At 39.9% G+C, this 24,891-nt stretch overlaps 3 protein-coding genes and 1 long non-coding RNA gene across 4 annotated transcripts; 1 reads left to right on the forward strand and 3 right to left on the reverse strand.

Moving 5' to 3' along the window:
- The first annotated feature begins 172 nt into the window (after nucleotides 1-172).
- On the forward strand, nucleotides 173-1,989 carry rasd2b (RASD family member 2b). The gene is made up of 2 exons (XM_079462303.1): nucleotides 173-860; nucleotides 1,169-1,989. The coding sequence occupies exons 1-2, from the start codon at nucleotides 239-241 to the stop codon at nucleotides 1,696-1,698; spliced, it is 1,152 nt and encodes a 383-aa protein (XP_079318429.1). The 5' UTR covers nucleotides 173-238; the 3' UTR covers nucleotides 1,699-1,989.
- A 7,313-nt stretch (nucleotides 1,990-9,302) lies between these two features.
- LOC306897494 (cell adhesion molecule CEACAM2-like) lies at nucleotides 9,303-12,566 on the reverse strand. The gene is made up of 10 exons (XM_079462300.1): nucleotides 12,457-12,566; nucleotides 12,191-12,260; nucleotides 11,563-11,913; nucleotides 11,240-11,482; nucleotides 10,898-11,158; nucleotides 10,548-10,820; nucleotides 10,265-10,352; nucleotides 10,064-10,109; nucleotides 9,890-9,967; nucleotides 9,303-9,796 (listed from the first exon to the last, which is right to left on the reverse strand). The coding sequence occupies exons 2-10, from the start codon at nucleotides 12,258-12,260 to the stop codon at nucleotides 9,773-9,775; spliced, it is 1,434 nt and encodes a 477-aa protein (XP_079318426.1). The 5' UTR covers nucleotides 12,457-12,566; the 3' UTR covers nucleotides 9,303-9,772.
- Nucleotides 12,567-20,147: 7,581 nt separating this feature from the next.
- Nucleotides 20,148-21,762, reverse strand: LOC306897500. The gene is made up of 3 exons (XR_013787014.1): nucleotides 21,704-21,762; nucleotides 21,531-21,608; nucleotides 20,148-21,437 (listed from the first exon to the last, which is right to left on the reverse strand). It is a non-coding gene; the product is annotated as an uncharacterized lncRNA (long non-coding RNA).
- A 783-nt stretch (nucleotides 21,763-22,545) lies between these two features.
- LOC306897083 (B-cell receptor CD22-like) lies at nucleotides 22,546-24,628 on the reverse strand. The gene is made up of 6 exons (XM_079461563.1): nucleotides 24,569-24,628; nucleotides 23,947-24,291; nucleotides 23,624-23,866; nucleotides 23,288-23,542; nucleotides 22,799-23,071; nucleotides 22,546-22,623 (listed from the first exon to the last, which is right to left on the reverse strand). Coding segments are annotated over exons 1-6 (1,173 nt in total). The 5' UTR covers nucleotides 24,624-24,628; the 3' UTR covers nucleotides 22,546-22,621.
- Between the last annotated feature and the right edge of the window lie 263 nt (nucleotides 24,629-24,891).

The following is a 24,891-nucleotide window of genomic DNA, read 5'->3' on the forward strand; positions in this document are numbered from 1 at the left end:
CGCTTTATTGCCGATTAAAAAAGCAATTATATTGTGAGATCTGCTCTATATCATCGTGCTGCATGAGAAACGTTTTGTTCTCTGTAGGTACACGAGCCGCGCACCTATCAATCCCCCTGGTGACGTGATACGCGCATATATAAATCGCAGGCTGGCCGAGCCTACTGGCATACTCACCAAAACAGCACGACTCGAGGTGGATGTAACCATTTCATATTCAACATATCATCAGCCATCAATGTCTCCCGTCATGGAGATGGAGCAGAGCGTTACCGCTGCTTTAGTTTCTAAAAACGCCATGCAGGTGATCCAGCACACGAGCTGCGCGCTCGCCGGTGCCAGCTCGCCCGGCGTCCTCCTAGCGTGCAAAAACGCAACGCAAAGACTCGGCGCTACCGGTTTAAAACTCAGCACACTTTCCAAAGCAGGAATGGGGGTCCTGAAACTGGCCACGACGCAGCTGAACTACCAGGAGAAGAAAGCGAGGGTGGTGCGGGCGTCAGAAATGGGCAAGACGCAGCTGTCCAGCGACAACAGCCAGTGCAAGAAATCTTCACTGGAACAGCTGACCGCGCTGGTTGTGCACGGACACGCGCGTCTCCAGCAGTTGAGGAAAGATCAGTACGGAACCAAACCACAGAACTGCAGGCGCATCGTGGTGCTTGGCGCGCCGCGGGTCGGAAAGACGTCCATCCTGCGCCGGTTTCTACGCGAGGATTTTGAGGAGAGATACGAGCCCACGTGTGAGGATTTCCACAGGAAACTGTACCACATACGCGGGGAAACGTACCAAATAGACATCCTGGACGCGTCCGGGGAAAGAAGCTTCCCTGCGAAAAGAAGACTGTCCATTCTAACCGGTACGTTAAATATATATTTCATCCAATTTATTCCTCTTAGATTCCTCTTAAACAAAAAGTTTGAAATACTGAAACATAATAAAGGTTCACGTCATATTCTGTAACCATATTTTTCTTGGAGGACGCATTGTTTACAATTAAAAATAAAGGCGCACAAATGTTCTTTGTGTACATAAAGATACAGATTTTTTTATTTGGTTTTAAAAAACGTTTTAAGAACCTTTGACTAAAGAATTTAATGAGACATATTTAAAAAAGAAGAACTGGATGGTGTTTTATATTTAAGCTGATCATCTCTGCTCTTTCAGGTGATATATTTCTGCTTGTCTTCAGTCTGGATGACCGCAGCTCGTTTGAAGAAGTGCGCGCTCTGCACGAGGAGATCATATCCGCCAAAATGGCCTTGCACCGAACCAAACAGAAACTCCGTGTGCCCACCGTGATCTGCGCGAACAAGGTGGACTTGCCCTCCGAACTGCACGCGGTATCGCGCACTGAAGTGCTGCGCGCTTTTGGAAACGGCTGCGCGTTTTTCGAGACTTCAGCCAAGGACAGTGTGAATCTGGAGCAGGTGTTTGAGGGGCTGGCGACGCGCGGTGGACTCCCTCTGGAGACCGGACCCTCGCAGCACCGTAAAATGTCCATCAAGTCGTATCACGCGCTGCGGGCGGCGCGCCAGGCGGTCCAGGGAAGCACAGGCGCGGTGTGCGACGCTCCGTGCGGTGCGCTTTATCCACTGGCAAGGAGACCGAGTTTTGGCACCGACTTGCGGCTGGTTCTGGGTCCCGACGGCAATAGGAAGCAAAGCAAACCACTGGATAAATGTCAGATTCAGTGAAAACAAAAGACTGAGAGACTACGAAACAAACAGCATGATGGCATGTTCCAACAAACATCCAACTATTGGCCATTAGTATAGAAGAAGCTATATTTAATTTGCAAAGACTTTTGTTGAGTACATTTTGCATTACTCTGTGAAAGCCTTTAGTTCAAATGAAATATGGCATCTAATCTCACAATGGCCGAATGGGAATGACAAAAAAATGTGTTGCGGTGAATGGCTGTTATCATGCAATATTGTATAATATGTAAGCATTTCAATGTTTTTTAATAAAAAAATCTATTTTACAACAGAATGACTTATGGATGAATTTGTGAAAAGGTGTACTGAAGGACATCACAGGCCTAGAGAGATAAACAAAGGGGTGTCACAATAAATTGATGAAAATATTAAAAGTATTTAAATGAATGTGGGTGTTTGGATGACTCATCTGTAGAGTTGCATAACACTCCTCAGATGCTGTCCGCATACAGGATGCTGTGTGGCAGTAGCCTTCAAAACCTCGCATTTATTTACCTGCCATTGGCTTTTTTTAAACCAGTGCCTTAATAAGTTTGTGCTTCTCTTGAGAGCTTAACCCGTAACCTTTGCAATATATGACATCAAACGTCTTGGAAATAAGAGTAGTAAACATATTTTTAAACAAAGTGAATGACTACAAATTTGATGTCCTATTATTTTGGAATCTACATCTGCCAATAAAAAATCTACTAAAGCTCCATAAAATACTATAGCACACCATAATATACAGGTACATCAATATCTACATTTCATTAAATGCTGTTTTTTATTTTAATATACATTAGTCCGTATTAAATATGGTAAAAGCTCCCATCTCATAAAAAACCTGGGAAATGTCACAATTAATTAATAACTACTCGCTTTACCATGGAAAACAAAGGCACTCTCTTTGTTTGGGCCGTGCTTGTGGTGCGTGCCTGTGAGCTGGGTTATTTGTTTGAGTGCTGGTTGACATTTATGCCATTGAATACGATGAAAAGAGATGAAGGTTGATGTTCTTTAGTGTCTGGATTCATAATTACACCTATTCACATCTGCTATTCATCTTGACACAGAAATGAACGCTTTAGATACACAAAAGCACTAAAGATAAAATACTGACCCATAATGATGATCACTCTTAATGTGTGTTTGTGTTTCACTTTCCAAACTGCACCCTGATGTTTTTGTATAAACTCTGGGTATCTACACCCAGTCAACATGCAGAAAGTGTAGACCTGGTATATGGCTGAGGCTGTTGATCGTGTGGAAAAGATGTACGGTGCGCAGAACATCTATGTGCAGTAATTACTGTCTGATCTCGACGCTCATTAAAACATTGAGTGCATCTGCTGTGCCGGCGTAATGCAAGAGGAAACATCACGGCATTGACAGGGAACAGATCGAACCAAACACTGTGAAAATTCACCTCCACACATACACGCTGATCTGTTCGGCTTTTACGTACAGTAACAGTACAGTGAAATATGTATGGATAGCATAGCTCTCAGTGCAATTTCTTGCAAGATTAAAACCTAACGCTTGTTGTATTGCACACAAGCAAACACATTCACTTCATGAAAACAAACTGCACTGGAGTGGCTAAAACTGGAGCGTGCACAGACTCTGAATGCAACGTTTGACTAAGTGGTTGCTGGGGCATTGCTACTTGGTTGCTAGGGTGTTCCAGGTGTTCGGCAGGACACTGTTTGTTTTTAATCGCGATTAATCACGTTTAACAGCCCTAGAATAAACACAGCATCATCTATTCGAGTGGATGGTTAGACGGTTTCAAAGTTACAACATAAACAAACGTTACTGCGGATGCACGTGTTCATGAACTTTAATACAATTCCTGATAACAAGCAAAAGAAACTGAGAAGAACCGTTACTTGGCAAAACTTGTCTCTCCAATATTTCGATTTTAGACTGCGATACCAAGCACAACCGCTAGATGTCAATGTACCAAACGGTTTCTTTAAAGTGGCCCCGCAACGGTGTTTCCTGCGTTCTGACTTATTTACAATGTTAAACGTGCTGTCTTCTCATGCTTGACATGGTCAACTTGTCAAAAAACGAGTTGAACGTATTACGTAGTATTTCTGCGCTCGATACACTCGCCCAGCGTTCGTACAGGATTGGACAATTCTCCCGGAAAAGCATGTTTTCGGAAATAATTGTACAGCTGTATCTGTCTTTTATAAATGTGATCAAACTAAAGACTACGGATATTTGAAGGGTGCGATACTGTTCTGTAAGTACTCAAGATTAACATAAGATATGCGGAAGCTCTGTTTGTAAAGGCGCTTTAAATGCGACCGAACTGCATTCAACAAATTGTTTATTTAACAAAATGAACATACAACAAAATTCAACAAATCGTTAAATTAATACAATTATCAAACAATAAAATAATAGTCTAAATTAATATGAACATAAATAAAATCAAATATAAATACGTTCTATAGAAATAGTTTTAGTCATTACAATTAGCATTTAGGAATATCGTTCAAAATTCTAAACATAATTATAATAACAGCATGAACCACCAGCAGCTAAAATTTCCTCTTTAGTGAACCAGAGTTGAGTGACAGTGGTGTGTTTTAATGTGTACCGATGCCAAGGGCAGTAATTGTAGAATTTCTATATGGCGATGCTGCGTTGGCATGGCAACACAGCTTCTGCAATGTTCTTTCATGGCACACGTGTCGAAGAGCGGCGAGCTTCGCAGACCTCGACATGAAGTCTCTTATTGCATTTTTCACCGTTCATTCGTGGTTTTATGTAGGAGAGGAAACATTGAACTTTTTGTGAATACACAATAAGGAGCAGAGCGGTAACCTTGAGCACCGCACAGAGAGGGAAACAAACTCTTTTAACTCCTTCCAAGAACTAACCACCTACCAGCACTCAAAACACTTCAGCAACCACCCATAACACCTTGCGCGATAAAACGGACCGACGCTAAACGTACTGGGTTCACCTTTGCAAAGGTCAGTAATATTAACAAATTAATGCATAACACCTTCATCTGTGTGTATAAATTTGTTGTGTGGTCACCCGATTCAAACAACCCCACAGAAAAAACAAGGATGACAATTAAACAAAATAAAATATGAAAATAGAAGAAGCTCCACAAATTATTATTTATCAGTTGATATAGACTATGAAATCTTAGGATTTTACTGTAATGACCGAAGTAACCATAACTAAATATGGTAGCATTGTAAAATCATGGTAGATCTTCGTGCCAGACCTTTAGAACGGCAGAAAAGTCACTGTGATGTCATGTGATGTCCTCATTTACACAGAAGCCTGGCTCTGTAAGAACAGATGAAAGATGGACAGGTGTTGGACGGAGAGGATGGAGGGCTGGAGGAGGAGGAGTCAGAACTGGCACGCGAGGAGCTGCTGGAAAAAAGACTCCAATCAAGAAGTCACTGTGGAGGAGAGAAAAAGAGTGATGAAAGACAAGAGATGATGCGTGAGATTGTGCTGTCTGTCTAGTACGTTCGTCATCCTGGCGTTTGTGTAAATACAATCATAAACATGTCTGGGTCACACTTCGGACCAAAATAAAAACAATAGCACCAAAACAAACACATTTAAGGAAAAAGCTGAACAGGTCAAAATAAATAAACTAAATCAATACTATTTCTTTCCTCCATTTCAAGTAACATTACTTTTACTTCAATTTTAAGCAACATTAGTTTTACTTTAGTGTAACCTCCCAGTGAATGCTTGTTTAAGTCATTTTTATAAAGCACTCCACAGACAAACAGACAGAAAACAATCACAGACAGACATACAGACATACGATCAAACAGACAGAAATATTTGCAAAGGCATACCATCAGACAGAGAAAGAAAGACAGACAAACATGAAGAAAGACAGACAGATACACACACACACACAGAGGTAGACAGACATCCAGCCAGACAGTCATACAGACAATCAGACAAAGAGAGAGACAGATAGACAAAATCAGACAGGTAAAAAAAGACAAAAACAGACAGACAAACAGGCAGAGAGACAAAGAGGCAGACAGACATACAATTAAACGGACAGACAGAAAGGCATATATATAAACAGACAAAAAGATAGAAAGACAGAAAAAAACAGACAGACATACAAACAGGGAAACAGACAAACATAAATAAATAAAGACAGACAGACACAGAGGCAGACAGACTTACAATCAGACATAAAGGCAAAACAAAGATTGACAGACCTCCTCAGACAGCAAGAGGGGCAGAGAGGTATACAGACACACAATCAGACAAAGAGAGAGATATACAAACAGACAGAAACACGCGTAAAACACATGACAACAGCCGTTAAGCCTCATCTTTATTTAGCGATATTTAGCGCGCTCTTGGATCCAGGGCCTCGCAGTGCGGAGTGAAGTTCAGAGGAAGAGAATAAGGTGTGTGAATTTACTGCTTTTTGCTCTGACATCTACATGTGCAGTTCTTTGTTATAGGCCAGATGCAGTGGACATGATGTGAAGCTGGAGCAACACAATACAGTTCCCCGTCCACTGTAAAGTTTTTACTCTGTTCCTCTCATCAACACACTACACAGTTGTGTACACCTGAATAAAGCACTTTCACAACTATGCAGAAATACTTTTGAAACGATCCTGATGCTATTTTCAATTTCATTTCAAACATTTTATTCGGTATGTGACATTAGATGAACTCAACGCCTTGCACAGAAGTTGCGGACATCACTAGTATAAAGTGCTTATCAGAGTCGATGTCAGAGAAAGAAAAATATCCCTTACTCATAAATGATGATCAGCTGGTTGGGACATTAATAAGAGGGATTGTGCTTGCGATGTCCCTTTGAATTGTGTAAAAATGTACGTGAAAGGGATGATACAGAGACATCAATATTTATCAAGCAAATATATTTATTATTAATTAATTATTTAATAAGATAACACATTTATTAATTTATTAAAACAAAATTGATGTCAACCATACCTTCATACATAGGAGCATTTCTACATTTTCAATGTACTGTTAATAAATGGTAAATATTTGGGTGCATTGACATTTGAATGCTTGTATACTTTGAATAAAAGTAAACATTTTGTGTAAATGTGTTTATTTGATCACTGCAATTCTATTTTTAGGACAAATATACTGTATAGTCACACAAAAAAATGTCAGAATGGCTTCATTTAATAATTTTGCCTTGCCTCATCAGTTAATGTAGATTCCCCTCTGTTTAATGAAACGAGTGAAATGCACTCACGGGTCTGATATTGACCATGCCATCATTATCTTTAATGATTAATGTTCTCTTCTCAAAACCAAACACATAGCACATCCCAAACCTTTCCTCACGGATGAGTCTGTTGTGTCTGATCAAAGGTCAGTCCTTTAATGTGCCATCATTCATCAGTGTCATATAATCATGTGAGAAAAAACACTTTTGTGCGGTGTACAGGAAGGACGAGCTCTGTTTAATACAGCGTGAACCTCTGCTGCCCTTCAAGACCGAATTCAATGCATCTCACACATTCGTTTCTGTGCGATTATACCAAACATGACCCGTCGCACATCCTCCCTCATGTCACAGAGACCAGAACGACAGGAATCAAGGCTGTTGTTTCTAAAGCTTCTTCAAGTCAAACTCACGTACATTCACATCTACATAAATACCACGCATAATGTCTGAATGAAACTGCATAAGAAAAGAGGACATCAAAAGATCTAGGGCATTTATTTGAAAAGCCAACTTTTTCAGCAAAGCACCTTTCGGGTTGGTGGAGGTTTTTGGACATTTTATCAACAGAACTGACTTAATTCATGTTAGAAAAATGAACTAAAAAACTTCGAAATCACTCCAAATACAGGCTTCAAAACTATCGATGGTGTTTGTTTTGTGATACTCACCTGTGATCATCATCTTCTGGCTTTTTTTGAGGATATATTTCTGTTCCTCAAAGTTTTGAATGATTCGGGTTCTGGTGTTAATGATCAGATCTCTGGAATATCAAGTATTTTAATAAAAATTCTAACAAACATATTTTTTTCAGAGCGGGAAGTGTTTAATGTGTAATATAAGACTAATGTCTCAATTAGATTTTTCTATAAAAACATAACAAAAGTCTACATGCAGAATAGTGGATTTGCCCACAAACTACTAAAATGATGCTTATCCAGCACTGCCACAGATCAATGCCATGTGTTTTGTGAATTATGTGTAACGGGGGATTTGGCCCATCTTGTAGGGGAAAATAGATTATGACTGCCCTGGAAGACTGAGATACGAAAGGATCTTGGTCCCCGTCTCTAGTGCTTTTGGTCTCTTTACACACTAAGGCATGTACGTTGTTTCCTACCTTATTGATAAACATCACTATAGACTGCCAAGGGTAGGCTTCAGCTAGAGTAAGGCCAGTGATGAAGTAAAAATGTAAGTAAAACACGGTTTCATATACCCTTCCCGAGTCTAATAAGGTAGACGAGACGACCCTTGGCAGCATTTAACAAAACTGTAACACCACGGGTAAGTACGGAATTACATTGCAGTTTATTTTCATCTTATTTCCTCTTAATTACTGGGTATGGAAATAAAACGACAAACATTTAATAAAAACACAGAAGTTGCAGTTTGTGTGGTTCTCTTACATGCACTAGAATATAACCACATTCATTTACATTCAGTCATTTAGCAGACGCCTTTATCCAAAGCGATTTACAGATGAGGAAGCAGTTATAACAACAAAGGCAACAAAATACATAACTGCATCAAAACTAGTCCATTAAAGCCTAGCACAGTATGCAAAGCTAAAAATAGTGAGGTTAGTATTTTATTTATTTATTTTGAATAAGATGAAAGAAAGGGAAGAGAATTAGCTTAAAATCAATCCGCGACATGTTGACGTAAGAGATGCGTTTTCAGGCGTTTTTTAAAGATGGCAACAGAGTCTGCTGATCTTGTAGCAGATCAATATAAAAGTTAGAATTATTTAGCTTTCACAGTTTAAGATCTCAGTAGACTTGACGTACACTTCAAACAGTATAATTTCTCATAAACAAAAATCTGATTTGGTAAAGCAACTCAACTGCTGAACACGGGTTACAATTCACACAGTTCGCAAAACACTTGGTGCTGTCGTCCTTTATTCCACTAGGGTATATTTTACACGTTCCCTGTATGTTTAAATTTTTTTGAATTGGCCACTGGAAGGAAGAGATTTGCTCAATACCAACTTTACTACAAACATCTTTTCTATAATTTATTTCTACATATGTAAATGCATATATATACATTTATATATTTCTAGAAAAGGATCTGATTGTCCGCTTTGGGTCGGATCTGCACCATTACCAATGCACAACGTGTTTTCTCTGTTTTTGTTATTTGTTTACACAATGTGTTTTTTTTTTTAAATGTGGGTATTTTGGGTTTCTTGATGGCAGTTATCATCATTAGCCGGAAAGCAAACACTGACAAAAGATTATTTGTGCCACTAAATGGCTACATTATCTAAAGGGATCTGGGTTGTTGGTATAATCATGGCATCATTCTCACAAAGTGTATGAATGTATAGTGCAGAATCATTCGCTGACATCAGTTTGTTCTCATATGGACAGTTGGTTGGGTTTGTCTACATTTTAATATTTTTTCTTGAATGCACATTCTCATGTATTAGTTCATATGATTCACACAGAAATATATCAGATTAATTAAAAAAGTTATTTCTTGAAGAAAGTTGGAGCTGTAAAAAAGTATTTACAGAAGCTTAGATGTTCCAAAAACCAAACAATATGTGTGCAGAACATTGCAGATGCCATTAAGAAACGGTTATATTAATATAAAATGTGAAAAATATCTTTAAACATTTCAAGGTTTCATATTAAACAATAATGAGTTTGTATCCAGTTACTAAAGATCACATCACGTTTTGTTTTCCTCTGTTTTTTACACTTTACTTTCAATAATGTCTCTTAGTACATCGTGATTATTAAACTTATAAAAACCTTCGACTCCTTGTCATAACTGCTGCCAATCATCAGAGATCATAGGATTTGTTTCTTTGTGCTCCGCCTCTTACTTCATCCTCTTCTGGTTGGGCTATACAAACATTGAGACAAATAAAGATGAATGATCAAGAATTAAAATAACTGTGTTTGTGTTCTTCATGTAGTTGAATTGAATAACACTTACTGTGAGTGTGTCATACAGGTCAGATGATCTGGTCTTGAGTTCAAGAGTTGTAAATGTGTCATTACTGACATCTTCATTCTATAAAGACACATTTGAGAACACCAAACATGTGACGGACAGTTCAATCTTTCCAATGTTTTTTGTATGAAGAGATTTCATTGGTGATCATCTCACCTTCAGTTGGTTTTCAGACGCTTTTCTTCTTGAACTCTTTCTTCTGCTGTCAAAAGAACACAGAGACATTCCTAAACCTGATCATATGGAGGTGATTTGGCATCTTGTTCAGATTTGTCATTGAAATCAACAGATGCTGTGAAAATGACATTTAGTTCTCCTGTTTTAAACACTGAAAATGAGACTGACACACATTCTTACCAAATATACATCACAATAAGCAGAGCAGCTGTTGCTCCACAGACTCCAACACAAAGTCCGACACCAAAACCTACAGAGAAACTGAGAGCTGAAAATAAAGAGTTCAGTCATTTAGGCTTGTAGTGCTGAGGACACAAAAACAAATGCCATTGATGTGAAACTTAAATGCCATTTAAAGTGACATTACCACAACATTTATCTCCATGTATAACATGTTGCATTGCAGCATTGAATTCAAAAATTACAATCAAATGTTATTTAAGAAACGACTCGACCTACTTACATGAGACACCTTTAACAGTGAGTGATACAGCAGCTGATCTCTGAGATCCAACTTCATTCTGAGCCACACAGTAAAACCATCCACCAAGACATGAATTAATGTTACTGATGCTGAACATCTGTCCAGATCCAACAGATGATGTTTGAGTCTCTTTAAACCAGCTGTAGATGTGAACAGGTGGATTTGATTCACTGCTGCAGGTCAGATTCACTGAATCACCCTCCACTATTACACCAGAAGAACTGATGGATGCCGAGACGTTCCTTGGAGGATCTAAAAAACAGTTTTATTGTTACTGTTCAACATTTGTTTAACTCAACCTGAACTATTGTACAGTTTCATTAACTGACATAAAACATTTAAAGTCACTGTTGAATTGTTCTGTCCAAGTTCATTTTCAGTCTTGCACTTGTATTGTCCACTGTGATCAGATCTGATGTTTGAGATGATGTAGATGTTTCCAGATCCAACAGATGATGTTTGAGTCTCTTTAAACCAGCTGTAGTTGTGAACAGGTGGATTTGATTCACTGCTGCAGGTCAGATTCACTGAATCACCCTCCACTATTACACCAGAAGAACTGATGGAGATGACTGGTTCATCTGGAGGATCTATTGAGAGATTATATTCAGTATATCAGTGATAACAAAGGCATTCTGAGTGAATAATGAAAGAATTGAGAGTGAACTTACAGATGACATTGAGACGTCGAGGAGGTGATGCGAGACTGTGTCCCTGTACAGCACAGCTATAGTCTCCTGCATTCTCTCTTCTAACTGACGGCAGGATGAGTTTCTTGTTTCTGTCATTTAATGTCTGTGTGTTTCTAAACCAGATGAATGTTGATGTGTCAGTCAGACTGCATCTGCTTTTACATGTCAGATTCACTGAATGTCCCTCCATCACTCTCTCACCTTCAGACTCCACCTGAAGATCTGAACACAACACAACACTGATCCTCCTCATGTCATTCAACACATCACATTATTATCATCAAACACTCTTTCACTCTCACCTGTGACATCAAGAGTCACTCCAGGTTCACCAGTCCATTTATCTTGATCAGTGATGAATTTAAAATAATACTCGTGTGAATCTGTCTCTCTCACATCAGTCAGTCTGACGCTGCAGTCGTGCTGTTCATCTCCCAGATACTTAATCCTCTCACTGTATTCAGATTCCTTAAACAGATTTGGAAACTCTTCATTGTCTGATTTAACAAAAGTGTTGGTCCAGAACACTTCTGTGATCTTGTATTTAGGAGGGTATTTATAAGTGCACTTTATAGTCACTGTTGAGCCCTTTACTGCACAGATGTGTGAAGAGCTGTAAGTTATACCCCAACCATCATCAGCACTATAAACTCCTGAAGAAACAAATCAATCATTAGGGATGTTACTGTTCACGAATGTGTGTTAAACTTCTACACAAAAACAACAGAAACATATTGAAGAGTGTTAAGTGTGAACACGTCACGAGTGGGTGTGAAAGAATAAATAGAATCAAGTGTAAAAACTGAAATAGATCACGTGAAGAACATGCTGCTCGATCAAAACATAAAAACCTGAAAAATAAACCAATTACACATTTAAGGAAAGTAACTTGAGGTTATATAATGTAATGATGTAACATCGGTTATTCACCTTGAACTATGAGTAGAAATATCACAGGAAGAGGAGGAGCCATTCTGACTGACATCACCATCAAATACATCTATAAAACACATGATCATGAACTGAAATTCACAGTTTACTGGTTTCTTCTCTACAAAAATCTAATGTTGTATATCACATGTTACTTACATTTCTATGGTTGAGAAGATCATATATAGTCATGTTAAGTCTTACAGAATATAAACTCCACCTACAAGATATTTTATGTATGTTAGTTGAATTTACTAAGTTCTTACCGTGTTTAGTCTGTCTGAACTTCAGGAACTAAATGACGGACTATAACGGCAAATAAGCTTTTACTGACTCTGGGGTTAACAGTTTATTATATCTTCCGATTGACAAATGTGGTTCCTCCTCCAGTAACAGGGAAGTACATCACTGATCCTAAACCTCTCTTTGACAAATGATCAGCTTTTCTGAAGATGTTTAAAGCAGATTATTGAACTTTTTCTGTAAATCCAAATGTTCAGGTTTGTGCAGAGCATTTCACCAACGATTGCTTCACGAATCTGGTAGAGATCAAGACCGGCTATGCACGGAAGCTTTTGTTAAAAAGTTGGGCGAATCCAACTGTTAAAACTCTGCAAGGACTGTCTGGCTCTTCAGATTCGCAGCCTGTAAGTGTATTTTCATTGTAAAAGTGTTTATAATGGGGTTTTTGTCGTTGTAGAGTCGTGATGAGACATGGCCTAACACTGGTTGATCAAGAAGGGCCGAAGCAATCACGCTATACACTTTCTTTAACAATTGGTCTTATATGTACATCAACACAGTGTTGGTGGCTCGCACAACATTAACTTATTTGGTCTATTCAATGATCAGTTGTCAAAGTAATATTTATACAACATTAAACAAAGTCAACCCTAAAATATTCAAACAATTTGTGAGAATGCACACAGAGTCTTTCCGCTGTAGAATTGAAAATGAAAGCATGATTGAAACGCCTCTCGCTAGCGACATCTGCTGGTCATGAAAGAAACAGAATTGCTCTAATTTAAGATCAGTGTGGTTTGTGCATGTATGGACATTTGTAATGTGAACATTATTCTGTACAGATCTATGAATCCAATTTCAAATATCCTGCCGTAAACACGAGAACATGTTATGATTGAGTTTATTAATAGATAACATACATACACACAATGAAATGTGTATTCATATAGCCTGTAATTGGTTAATCCAGGATAGGAGGTTTTATCACTTACATTTACACATTTGGCAGATTCTTTGCAATTTACATTGGATTATCCTATACATTTAAACATAGGTATCTGCAATTCCATGAGATCAAACCAACAACCTTGCATTGTTAACGCAATGCTCTTAACACTGAGCTACAGGAAAGCACTGCCAGCACTGATATAGAAGTGACCCTCAAGTGAGCCGGAAGAACTTTGCTACACAGGGAGTTAGATAATGTGTTTTAAATGTGAGGTGACTATAGTCTCACCCGAAAGTACAAACATGCTAGAGGTCTTCACGGGTCCACTTAGATCCGAAAACCCGAGGTCCGGCCCGAGACCCGAGCGGGTTCGGGTCTAAAAGATTCACGGGAGCTTCGGACACGGTTCGGGTATATTATTAGTGTCTTCGGGTCTCGGGTAATATAAAGTAAAAATTGTTTTGCTTAATTGACCCGAGGAAGACCCGAACTATCCTGTACAATAACAGCGCGTCGCTTGTGTGTGTGCGCGTGTAGTTACCAACTCTCCTTCAACCCTCAGTCGATCGGTTGAAAGCCACGCAAATCTTCCGAAAGTCGCAGTGATCTGAAATCACCTTAGAATTGAAATCCCGAAGTTTCCAATGCTGCAGGGGTTTGCACTCCATGTAGTTACCATCGTATTCAGGAAAAACATACTTCCACCAGGCGACCAGAAGTAGATATTGTCATGATTCCGCTATCATGTCATGTTTATTCTTGGTCTTGCAGCGGAGTCATGGCATAGCCTTAGGTTTTGTGTGAGAAAGACATGGCTTTGTTTTGATTCTGACAGGCCATGTGCTTTCTCGTGTCTCGTCAGTGTTTCCCGCCATCTCGTTTCCTCGTTAACCTTCCCTGAGTGTTTCAGTACCCGCACCTGACCCTTGTTAATTATCCTTTGTCTGTCTCCCTTTAAAACATCCTCGTGTTCATTGTCTTGTGCTGGTTCGTTGTACGTGTTACCTTGCTGTATATTGTTCCTGCTCCGTAAAGTACCCTTGGTCTTGAGAAATACGTTTAAGGATATTCTAGTCAGTGTCAGTGTCAGTGTTAGTGTTTTGTTTCAGTCTTAGTGTTTTATGGTTAAGTCTTGTTGAGTGTTTAGTTATCAGTTTATTGTGTACTCTGCTTTTTACCCCCTCGTGGGTTTTTGTTTTGGTTTCCTGTGTTATTATTTATTAAAATCCTGTTACCCCTTCATCCCCGCTGCCTGCGCTTGGGTTCTTCACTACCTGTTCCATAACAGAACGAACCAGCCCTCACAGAACCCAGCAGCAGCATGGACACTGATCGGTCCAGTTTGGCCCGTCGCCTATGCAGTCTTAGCCAGGGAAGTGAGACTGTGGATGAGTATGTGGAGAGGTTCCTGGACATCGCGGAACAAGGTGTGTTCGGGGAGAGGGAGCTGGCGGTGCTATTCAACGCTGGTCTCAGTGAGCCACTCTCTCGCTCGGAGATGAGGGCGATGAGGCCGCTGGACTTCGACGCCGTGTGACTAACTGCTGCAGCGCGTTCGGAGTCTGCGACCTCATCGAGCCCATGTTACTTATCTCCGCTGGTTGCGATACCAGAGAGTGGTCCTCTGCAGATCGGTGTTGTGGGCATCGCCACGCACCACTCTCCAACCTCTGCAGGCTCTCCACAACCGCCCAGTCTCACTGGCAAGCGGGGGAGACGGGAATCTTGGGTTTCCTCGTCCGAGGCCTCCAACCCCGAGCTGCCCATCCCATTCACATCGTTCCTGCAGCCGACCACCAGGCGGGTGGCTCGGCTGAAGAAGAGGCAACGGAGGGCGGCTCGGTGCCTGGTGGTCCCGGTGGTCCCGTCAAGTCCGGTGGTCCCAAGTCCGGTGGTCCCGGTGGTCCCAAGTCCGGTGGTCCCGGTGGTCCCAAGTCCGGTGGTCCCGGTGGTCCCAAGTCCGGTGGTCCCGGTGGTCCCAAGTCCGGTGGTCCCGGTGGTCCCAAGTCCGGTGGTCCCGTCCTGCCCTGCCGGCCTTCCAGCTGGCGTCAAGTCCTTACATTACACAGTAATATTATAAAATCACATTCTACATATCACTCATAAGACCACATTCCACACTGATTCACATACCTGATCAAACAATGATTAGGAAGAAATGCTTACACGGCTCAGCTGGACGCAAGCCTGCATGTCCCTCTGACTGCGTGCTCAACCAGTCTAACACATCTGTTCAGGTTCTAGCTGCACTAGCACTGTGTAATGACTGCCTGAAACAAACTTTAAATTATACACTAATATATGAAAACAAACCACATGGCTTTGTTTTGATTCTGACAGGCCATGTGCTTTCTCGTGTCTCGTCAGTGTTTCCCGCCATCTCGTCGCCATCTCGTTTCCTCGTTAACCTTCCCTGAGTGTTTCAGTACCCGCACCTGACCCTTGTTAATTATCCTTTGTCTGTCTCCCTTTAAAACATCCTCGTGTTCATTGTCTTGTGCTGGTTCGTTGTACATGTTACCTTGCTGTATATTGTTCCTGCTCCGTAAAGTACCCTTGGTCTTGAGAAATACGTTTAAGGATATTCTAGTCAGTGTTAGTGTTTTGTTTCAGTCTTAGTGTTTTATGGTTAAGTCTTGTTGAGTGTTTAGTTATCAGTTTATTGTGTACTCTGCTTTTTACCCCCTCGTGGGTTTTTGTTTTGGTTTCCTGTGTTATTATTTATTAAAATCCTGTTACCCCTTCATCCCCGCTGCCTGCGCTTGGGTTCTTCACTACCTGTTCCATAACAGATATTAAAAGACGCGCACATTTCAGTACTACGCGGTTTGGAACACATTGTTGAGACAGAATGTTTGCGCGAGTGGTTGCCATGTCGTCACTTATTTAGATTTGATTCACAACCCATTTAGCCTCAGTTTGCGCAATTTGCCAGAGCAAAACAAGAGGATCAACGTGTTCATTGCCATATCAATTTCATTAATACACGTCGGTTTACATTCAGGTCTAATCGGGTTTAAAAAACATATACAATGTGTCGGACTCGGGTCTAACGTTATCGGGTCTGTCTCGGGTCGGGGCTTTAAAATAAAAACGTTATCGGGTCTGTCTCGGGTCGGGGCTTTAAAATAAAAACGTTATCGGGTCTGTCTCGGGTCGGGGCTTTAAAATAAAAACGTTATCGGGTCTGTCTCGGGTCGGGGCTTTAAAATAAAAACGTTATCGGGTCTGTCTCGGGTCGGGGCTTTAAAATAAAAACGTTATCGGGTCTGTCTCGGGTTCGGGTAAAAAGTGGTTCGGGTCATTTCGGGTCGGGTAAAGATCTTTGGACCCGAGAAGACCTCTTAAACATGCATCTGGTTTGTTTCTCGTAAACCAATGTTCCTATGAGGAAGTGCAAGTTATTTATTCTTCTGTTCAGTAATTGTACTGTTAAAACGGAGACCATTAGAAATATGAGGTATAAGGTATGAAAAGAATGATTTAATGCTTTGGGCGACATTCAGATGATTAAAGGTCTCTGTGTTTATACTTTGGTGGGAGTTATGTGCAGTAATGTGTTGTGTCTACTGTTGAGGGTAGAAATTCTCTTTAAATAAGATTATTTTACTAAATATCTAATAATCTATAAGAAAAGCAGAGTCCCATGGAAATCCCCAAGAGGACGGTCCTTATATAACACACAGAAACTGGCGCTGTGCTTTTGTTTCAGGATTTCATGTGGAGGAGGAGGAGCTGTTCATTTGAGTTTTTCATGAGCTTGTGTGTATATTCATTCCTCCCTAAAACAGAGGAAATAATGTGCATATATGATTCCTTCCGAGCTGAACTCACAGCCTGACGATCGCACCACACGCACATCTTCACAACAAGTGAGTTTTTTTGCTCTCTTTCTGATTTCTATACATTTTAGTTTTTTTCTATATGTGAGATATTGTCATGAGATGTGTGAGAACAAGAGGTCTAACATGTTGCAATATTGCTGTCATGTCTAACATAACTGTTTAAGGCTCTGTCTCCTTGAAGAAATGTCACTGTTTCTTTTTTTAAATCTTGATCAAAGAAATTACTTTCTTGTGAGAACAATTTGCTTATAATTCATAATATGCACAGACTGGGCAGTTGTGGCCTAATGTTTAAAGAGTCGGACTTGTAACCCTAAGGTCGAGTCTCAATACCGGCAGGATCTTTCATAGTATGATAGCTGCTAATACAAAGTTACTAGTTTCAACAAAAGCTAGACCACTACCTGATGAGAGAAGAGAGGGTAGTGTTTTTTCATTTGTATGAGATGTGTTTTAAGTCGTGTTTTGAAGGTGAGAGATGTGGTTGACCGGACCGCATTGGGAAGAATGTTCCACCAGGAAGGAGTTGTGAAGGAGAATGAGCGGGAAAGAGATTTAGTGCCCTTTCGAGAAAGCCTCTCGTTACTAAAAAGTACCTTCCAATACAGTTACCCCTTACATTACAAACACGGACCAAGAAAAGGTACGTTACAGAAAGAACAATGTAAACACTACGGGCAGCCTTGGATCATAAAAAGGCACAAACAAGGAAAAAGAATATTGCCCCACCTAAAACAGTAATCACTCACTACAACCAACCACACACACTGGTGTTGCCCCCTGAACGACAGGGAATGAGAAACTCACTCGTGTTAAACACTGCACCCCAAAAAGAGGTGGGTAAAATACCCTTTCTACTATTGGCCACAGGAGCCCCGAGCACTTACAATAAGTAAAGTTAACCACGAACAAAACTAAATAAATCAGTAGTTACTGGTTCTTCAGTGAACTTCCTCAATGGGAAGCACTTCGTCTACAACCACAAATGGGGGAAGCCAAGGACGAAAACCAAAGCACCCAAATTATAGCAATTACTGAAAGTTGTCACAAAACAAAAACATTAATGAAAATAAAACATTCAAAATAGAAACAAAACAGCAGCGTAATCCAGGGCAGTGCGTCTTGCCATTAAAGATACGCTTGCACTGCACAGAACTGGACGCAATCCTGTTATATATCCCTCCGACTGCGTTCACGATCCGTCTAGCTGCAATTGAAATGTGTAATGACTGCAGGACGCAAACCTTACATTACACAGTAATATTATAAAATCACATACATATCACTACATATCACTCATTATAAGATCACATTCCACACTGATTCACATACCTGATCAAACAATGAATGGGAAGATATGCTTACACGGCTCAGCTGGACGCAAGCCTGCATGTCCCTCTGACTGCGTGCTCAACCAGTCTAACACATCTGTACAGGTTCTAGCTGCACTAGCACTGTGTAATGACTGCCTGAAACAAACTTTAAATTATACACTAATATATGAAAACAAACCACATCTCACTCACTCACTCACTCACTCACTCACTCACTCACTCACTCACTCACTCACTCACTCACTCACTCACTCACTCACTCACTCACTCACTCACTCACTCACTCACTCACTCACTCACTCACTCACTCAATCACTCAATCACTCACTCACTCACTCACTCACTCACTCACTCACTCAATCACTCACTCACTCACTCACCTGATTGACCAATACCCAGACTAAATGCCCCGAACCACACGACTCCGCTAGGAACAGGCGACCAGGATGCAAAGAGTAACGCATACCCAGCCATTTGAATGCCATTGTGTTTCTATTCCAATACACAGCGTTCTTGATGGGGTGTAGGAGTGTTGTGGGGTGTGAAAGTATGCAGGCGCAGATCCAGTGATAGTCCTGTAGGCAAACATCAGTGACTTGAATTCGTTTCTGTGCGATTATACCAAACATGACCCGTCGCACATCCCCCCAGACCAGAACGACAGGAATCAAGGCTGTTGTTTCTAAAGCTTCTTCAAGTCAAATTCACGTACATTCACATCTACATAAATACCACGCATAATGTCTGAATGAAACTGCATTAGAAAAGAGGACATCAAAAGATCTAGGGCATTTATTTGAAAAGCCAACTTTCAGCAAAGCACCTTTCGGGTTGGTGGAGGTTTTTGGGCATTTTATCAACAGAACTGACTTAATTCATGTTAGAAAATGAACTAAAAAACTCAGAAATAACTCCAAATACAGGCTTCAAAACTATCGATGGTGTTTGTTTTGTGATACTCACCTGTGATCATCATCTTCTGGCTTTTTTTGAGGATATACTTCTGTTCCTCAAAGTTTTGGATGATTCAGGTTCTGGTGTTAATGATCAGATCTCTGGAATATCAAGTATTTTAATAATATCCTAACAAACATATTTTTTTCAGAGCGGGAAGTGTTTAATATGTAAAATAAGACTAATGTCTCAATTAGATTTTTCTATAAAAACATAAAAGTCTACATGCAGAATAGTGGATTTGCCCACAAACTACTAAAATGATGCTTATCCAGCACTGCCACAGATCAATGCCATGTGTTTTTTGAATTATGTGTAACGGGGGATTTGGCCCGTCTTGTAGGGGAAAATAGATTATGACTGCCCTGGAAGACTGAGAGAAGAAAGGATCTTAGTCCCGATCTCTAGTGCTTTTGGTGTCTTTACACACTTAGGCATGTACGTTGTTTCCTACCTTATTGATAAACATCACTATAGACTGCCAAGGGTAGGCTTTAGTTAGAGTAAGGCCAGTGATGAAGTAAAAATGTAAGTAAAACACGGTTTCATATAACCCTCCCTTCCCGAGTCTAATAAGGTAGACGAGACGACCCCTGGCAGCATTTAACAAAACTGTAACACCACGGGTAAGTACGGAATTACATTGCAGTTTATTTTCATCTTGTTTCCTCTTAACAGGATTACTCCGGTTTGGGTATGGAAATAAAACGACAAAAATTTTACACAAAAACAGAAGTTGCAGTTTGTGTGGTTCTCTGACACGCACTAGAATATAATCACATTCATTTACATTCAGCAGACGCTTTTATCCAAAGCGACTTACAGATGAGGAAGCAGTTATAACAACATAGGCAACAAAATACATAAGTGCATCAAACTAGTCCATTAAAGCCAGAGAATACAAAGCTAAGAATAGTGAGGTTAGTATTTTATTTATTTTGAATAAGATGAAAGAAAGGGAAGAGAATTAGGTTAAAAACAATCCGCGACATGTTGACGTAAGAGATGCGTTTCCAGGCGTTTTTTTAAAGATGGCAACAGAGTCTGCTGATCTTGTAGCAGATCAATATAAAAGTTAGAATTATTTAGCTTTCACAGTTTCAAATCTCAGTAGGCTTGACGTACACTTCAAACAGTATCATTTCTCATAAACAAAAATCTGATTTGGTAAAGCAACTTAACTGCGGAACATGGGTAACAATTCACACAGTTCGCGAAACACTTGGTGCTGTCGTCCTTTATTCCACTAGGGTATATTTTACACGTTCCCTGTATGTTTACATTTTTTGTAATGGTGGTCTGATTGCCCACTGGAAGGAAGAGATTTGGTAAATACCAACTTTAATACAAACAACTTTTCTATAATGTATTTCTACATATGTAAATATAAATATATGCATTTATATATTTCTAGAAAAACGTGTAAGGAAAAAGACCTTTGATTGTCCGCTTTAGGTCGGATCTGCACCATTACCAATGCACAACATGTTTTCTCTGTTTTTGTCATTGCATTATTTGTTTACGCAATGTGTTTCTCAAACATGTGGGTAGTTTGGGTTTCCTGATGGCAGTTATCATCTTTAGCTGGAAAGCAAACACTGACCAAAGATTATTTGTGCCACTTAATGGCTACATTATAGGAAAGGTTATATTAATATAAAATGTGAAAAATATCTTTAAACATTTCAAGGTTTCATATTAAACAATAATGAGTTTGTATCCAGTTACTAAAGATCACATCACGTATTGTTTTCCTCTGTTTTTTACACTTTACTTTCAATAATGTCTCTTAGTACATCGTGATTATTAAACTTTAAAGAAATACAAATGTTTTACTCCTTGTCATAACTGCTGCCAATCATCAGAGATCAGAGGAGAGATTCTCTGTGCTCCGCCTCTTACTTCATCCTCTTCTGGTTGGGCTTTACAAACATTAAGACAAATAAAGATCAATGATCAAGAATTAAAATAACTGTGTTTGTGTTCTTCATGTAGTTGAATTGAATAACACTTACTGTGAGTGTGTCGTACAGGTCAGATGATCTGGTCTTGAGTTCAAGAGTTGTATATGTGTCATTAATGACATCTTCATTCTATAAAGACACATTTGAGAAGACCAAACATGTGACGGACAGTTCAATCTTTCTAATGCATTTGTATGAAGAGATTTCATTGGTGATCATCTCACCTTCAGTTGGTTTTCAGACGCTTTTCTTCTCGACCTCTTTCTTCTGCTGTCAAAAGAACACAGAGACATTCCTAAACCTGATCATATGGAGGTGATTTGGCATCTTTTTTAGATTTGTCATTGAAATCAACAGATGCTGTGAAAATGACATTTAGTTCTCCTGTTTTAAACACTGAAAATGAAAATAACACACATTCTTACCAAATATACATCACAATAAGCAGAGCAGCTGTTGCTCCACAGACTCCAACACAAAGTCCAACACCAAAACCTACAGAGAAACTGAGAGCTGGAAATAAAGAGTTCAGTCATTTAGGCTTGTAGTTGTCATGATCCTGCCTCTCCTCTTCTTGGTTTTCGAGTCTTGTGGCAAGATCATGTCAGTCCCATGTGTTTTGTGTGGAGAAAGAGCATTGTTTTGGTTTGAGAAGCCATGCTCTCTCTCCGGTGTCACGTCCTTTAGTCCTGCCCCTTGTTTCCCCGGTTAGCGGTCCATTAGTGTTAGTCTTGTCTCCAGCCCTGGTCCATCTTTCCCTTAGTGTTTCAGTCCCCTCACCTGCCTCGTGCAATCCTCCTCTTAGCTTTCCTTTAGTGTTTCATTCATGTCACCTGCCGCCACTCTCCCTGTGTCATCAGTCCTTGTTAGTGTTCCCCTTTTTCAAGCCCCAGTTTCCCTCTGTCTTTTGTCGGTTCATTTTGCACATTTACCCTTCCTAGTCTGTCTGGATTACCTGTGTTCCTGTTCCCTGGACTCGAGTTTGTGGACTTATAGTTTGTTTTTCTTAAGACCTTGTTTGTTTTGTTCCCCTTGTGGGAAGTTTTAGTTTTCAGTCTTGTTTGTGTTCATGTTTTCCCCATCGAGGGTCTTTGTTTTGGAATAAAGTCTTGTTGTTCGACACATGTCTGCCTGCGCTTGGGTTCTGTCCACATCCATAACAGTAGTGAGGACACAAAAAACAAATGCCATTGATGTGAAACTAACATGACATTTAAAGTGACAGTACGACAACATTTATCTCCATGTATAACATTTTGCATTACAGCATTGAAATCAATAATTACAATCAAATGTAAAAAACGACTCGACCTACTTACATGAGACACCTTTAACAGTGAGTGAAACAGCATCTGATCTCTGAGATCCAACTTCATTCTGAGCCACACAGTAAAACCATCCACTGAGACTCGAATTAAAGTTACTGATGCTGAACATCTGTCCAGATCCAACAGATGATGTTTGAGTCTCTTTAAACCAGCTGTAGATGTGAACAGGTGGATTTGATTCACTGCTGCAGGTCAGATTCACTGAATCACCCTCCACTATTACACCAGAAGAACTGATGGATGCCACAACATTTCGTGGTGAATCTGCAACAGATAAAAATGACTGAAAAGATTTGTAAATCAAACGAACGAAGTTAAATTGAATGTGATCGAATAAGTGTACTGTGTATACTGTTGGTCAGTACTGGTGCAGACAGCAATAAGGTTTTTTGAAAATACTTTTTCTTAGACTTTGAAATTGATATTTCTGAGATAATGACTGTACAGCATCAGACACACAACTTCACAACTGCTGCTTACACGTCACATTCAACATCACAGCTTCTGATTCTCTCTCTCCATAGTTATTTCCGGCCTTGCACTTGTATTGTCCACTGTGATCAGATCTGATGTTTGAGATGATGTAGATGTTTCCAGATCCAACAGATGTTTCTTCTTTAAACCAGCTGATGGTCGCAGGTGGATTTGATTCACTGCTGCAGTTCAGAGTCACTGAATCACCATCCACTATTACACCAGAAGGACTGATGGAGATGACTGGTTTATCTGGAGGATCTTTTGAGAGATTATATTCAGTATATCAGTGATAACAAAGGCATTCTGAGTGAATAATGAAAGAATTGAGAGTGAACTTACAGATGACATTGAGACGTCGAGGAGGTGATGTGAGACTGTGTCCCTGTACAGCACATCTATAGTCTCCTGCATTCTCTCTTCTAACTGACGGCAGGATGAGTTTCTTGTTTCTGTTATTTAATGTCTGTGTGTTTCTAAACCAGATGAATGTTGATGTGTCAGTCAGACTGCATCTGCTTTTACATGTCAGAGTCACTGAATGTCCCTCCATCACTCTCTCACCTTCAGACTCCACCTGAAGATCTGAACACAACACAACACTGATCCTGCTCATGTCATTCAACACATCACATTATTATCATCAAACACTCTTTCACTCTCACCTGTGACATCAAGAGTAACTCCAGGTGCACCAGTCCATTTCCCTTCAGGTCTATCAGTGATGAATTTAAAATAATACTCGTGTGAATCTGTCTCTCTCACATCAGTCAGTCTGACGCTGCAGTCGTGCTGTTTATGTCCCAGATACTTAATCCTCTCCCTGTATTCAGAGTCCTTAGACAGATCTGGAGCTTCAGAACTGTCAACTTTCGTCCAGAACACTTCTGTGATCTTGTATCCAGGAGGGTATTTATAAGTGCAGTTTATAATCACTGTTGAGTCCTTTAGTGCACAGATGTGTGAAGAGCTGTAAGTTACACCCCAACCATCATCAGCACTATAAACTCCTGAAGAAACAAATCAATCATTAGGGATGTTACTGTTCATCAATGTGTGTTAAACTTCTACACAAAAACAACAGAAACATATTGAAGAGTGTTAAGTGTGAACACGTCACGAGTGGGTGTGAAAGAATAAACAGAATCAAGTGTGAAAACGGAAATAGATCACGTGAAGAACGTGCTGCTCGATCAAAACATAAAAACCTGAAAAATAAACCAATTACACATTTAGGGAAAGTAACTTGAGTTCATATAATGTAATGATGTAACATCGTTTATTCACCTTGAACTATGAGTAGAAATATCACAGGAAGAGGAGGAGCCATTCTGACTGACATCACCATCAAATACATCTATTAAACACATGATCATGAACTGAAATCATTTTCAATCACAGTTTACTGGTTTCTTTCCAAAAATCTAAACTAGTAATGTTGTATATCACATGTTACTTACATTTTCAATGATTGAGAAGATCATATATAGTCAAGTCTTACAGAATATAAACTCCACCTACAAGATATTTTATGTATGTTAGTTGAATTTCTTACCGTGTTTAGTCTCTCTGAACTCCAGGAACTGAATGACGGACTATAACAGCACAGA

Source organism: Barbatula barbatula (assembly GCF_947034865.1).
Source record: "Barbatula barbatula genome assembly, chromosome: 8".
Classification (NCBI taxonomy): domain Eukaryota; kingdom Metazoa; phylum Chordata; class Actinopteri; order Cypriniformes; family Nemacheilidae; genus Barbatula; species Barbatula barbatula.

Coding starts and splice junctions, on each gene's coding strand:
- LOC306897494 (XM_079462300.1), bottom strand. CDS start 12,260: ATGTATTTGATGGTGATGTCAGTCAGAATGGCTCCTCCTCTTCCTGTG. Junction 10,821..10,897: donor AGTGACTTTAAATGTTTTAT/GTCAGTTAATGA, acceptor ACTGTTTTTTAG/ATCCTCCAAGGAACGTCTCG. Junction 9,968..10,063: donor CGTCTGAAAACCAACTGAAG/GTGAGATGATCA, acceptor GTGTCTTTATAG/AATGAAGATGTCAGTAATGA.
- rasd2b (XM_079462303.1), top strand. CDS start 239: ATGTCTCCCGTCATGGAGATGGAGCAGAGCGTTACCGCTGCTTTAGTT. Junction 861..1,168: donor AAGACTGTCCATTCTAACCG/GTACGTTAAATA, acceptor CTGCTCTTTCAG/GTGATATATTTCTGCTTGTC.
- LOC306897083 (XM_079461563.1), bottom strand. CDS start 24,623: ATGTCAGTCAGAATGGCTCCTCCTCTTCCTGTGATATTTCTACTCATA. Junction 23,867..23,946: donor AGTTACTCTTGATGTCACAG/GTGAGAGTGAAA, acceptor TGTTGTGTTCAG/ATCTTCAGGTGGAGTCTGAA. Junction 23,543..23,623: donor TCGACGTCTCAATGTCATCT/GTAAGTTCACTC, acceptor ATCTCTCAAAAG/ATCCTCCAGATAAACCAGTC.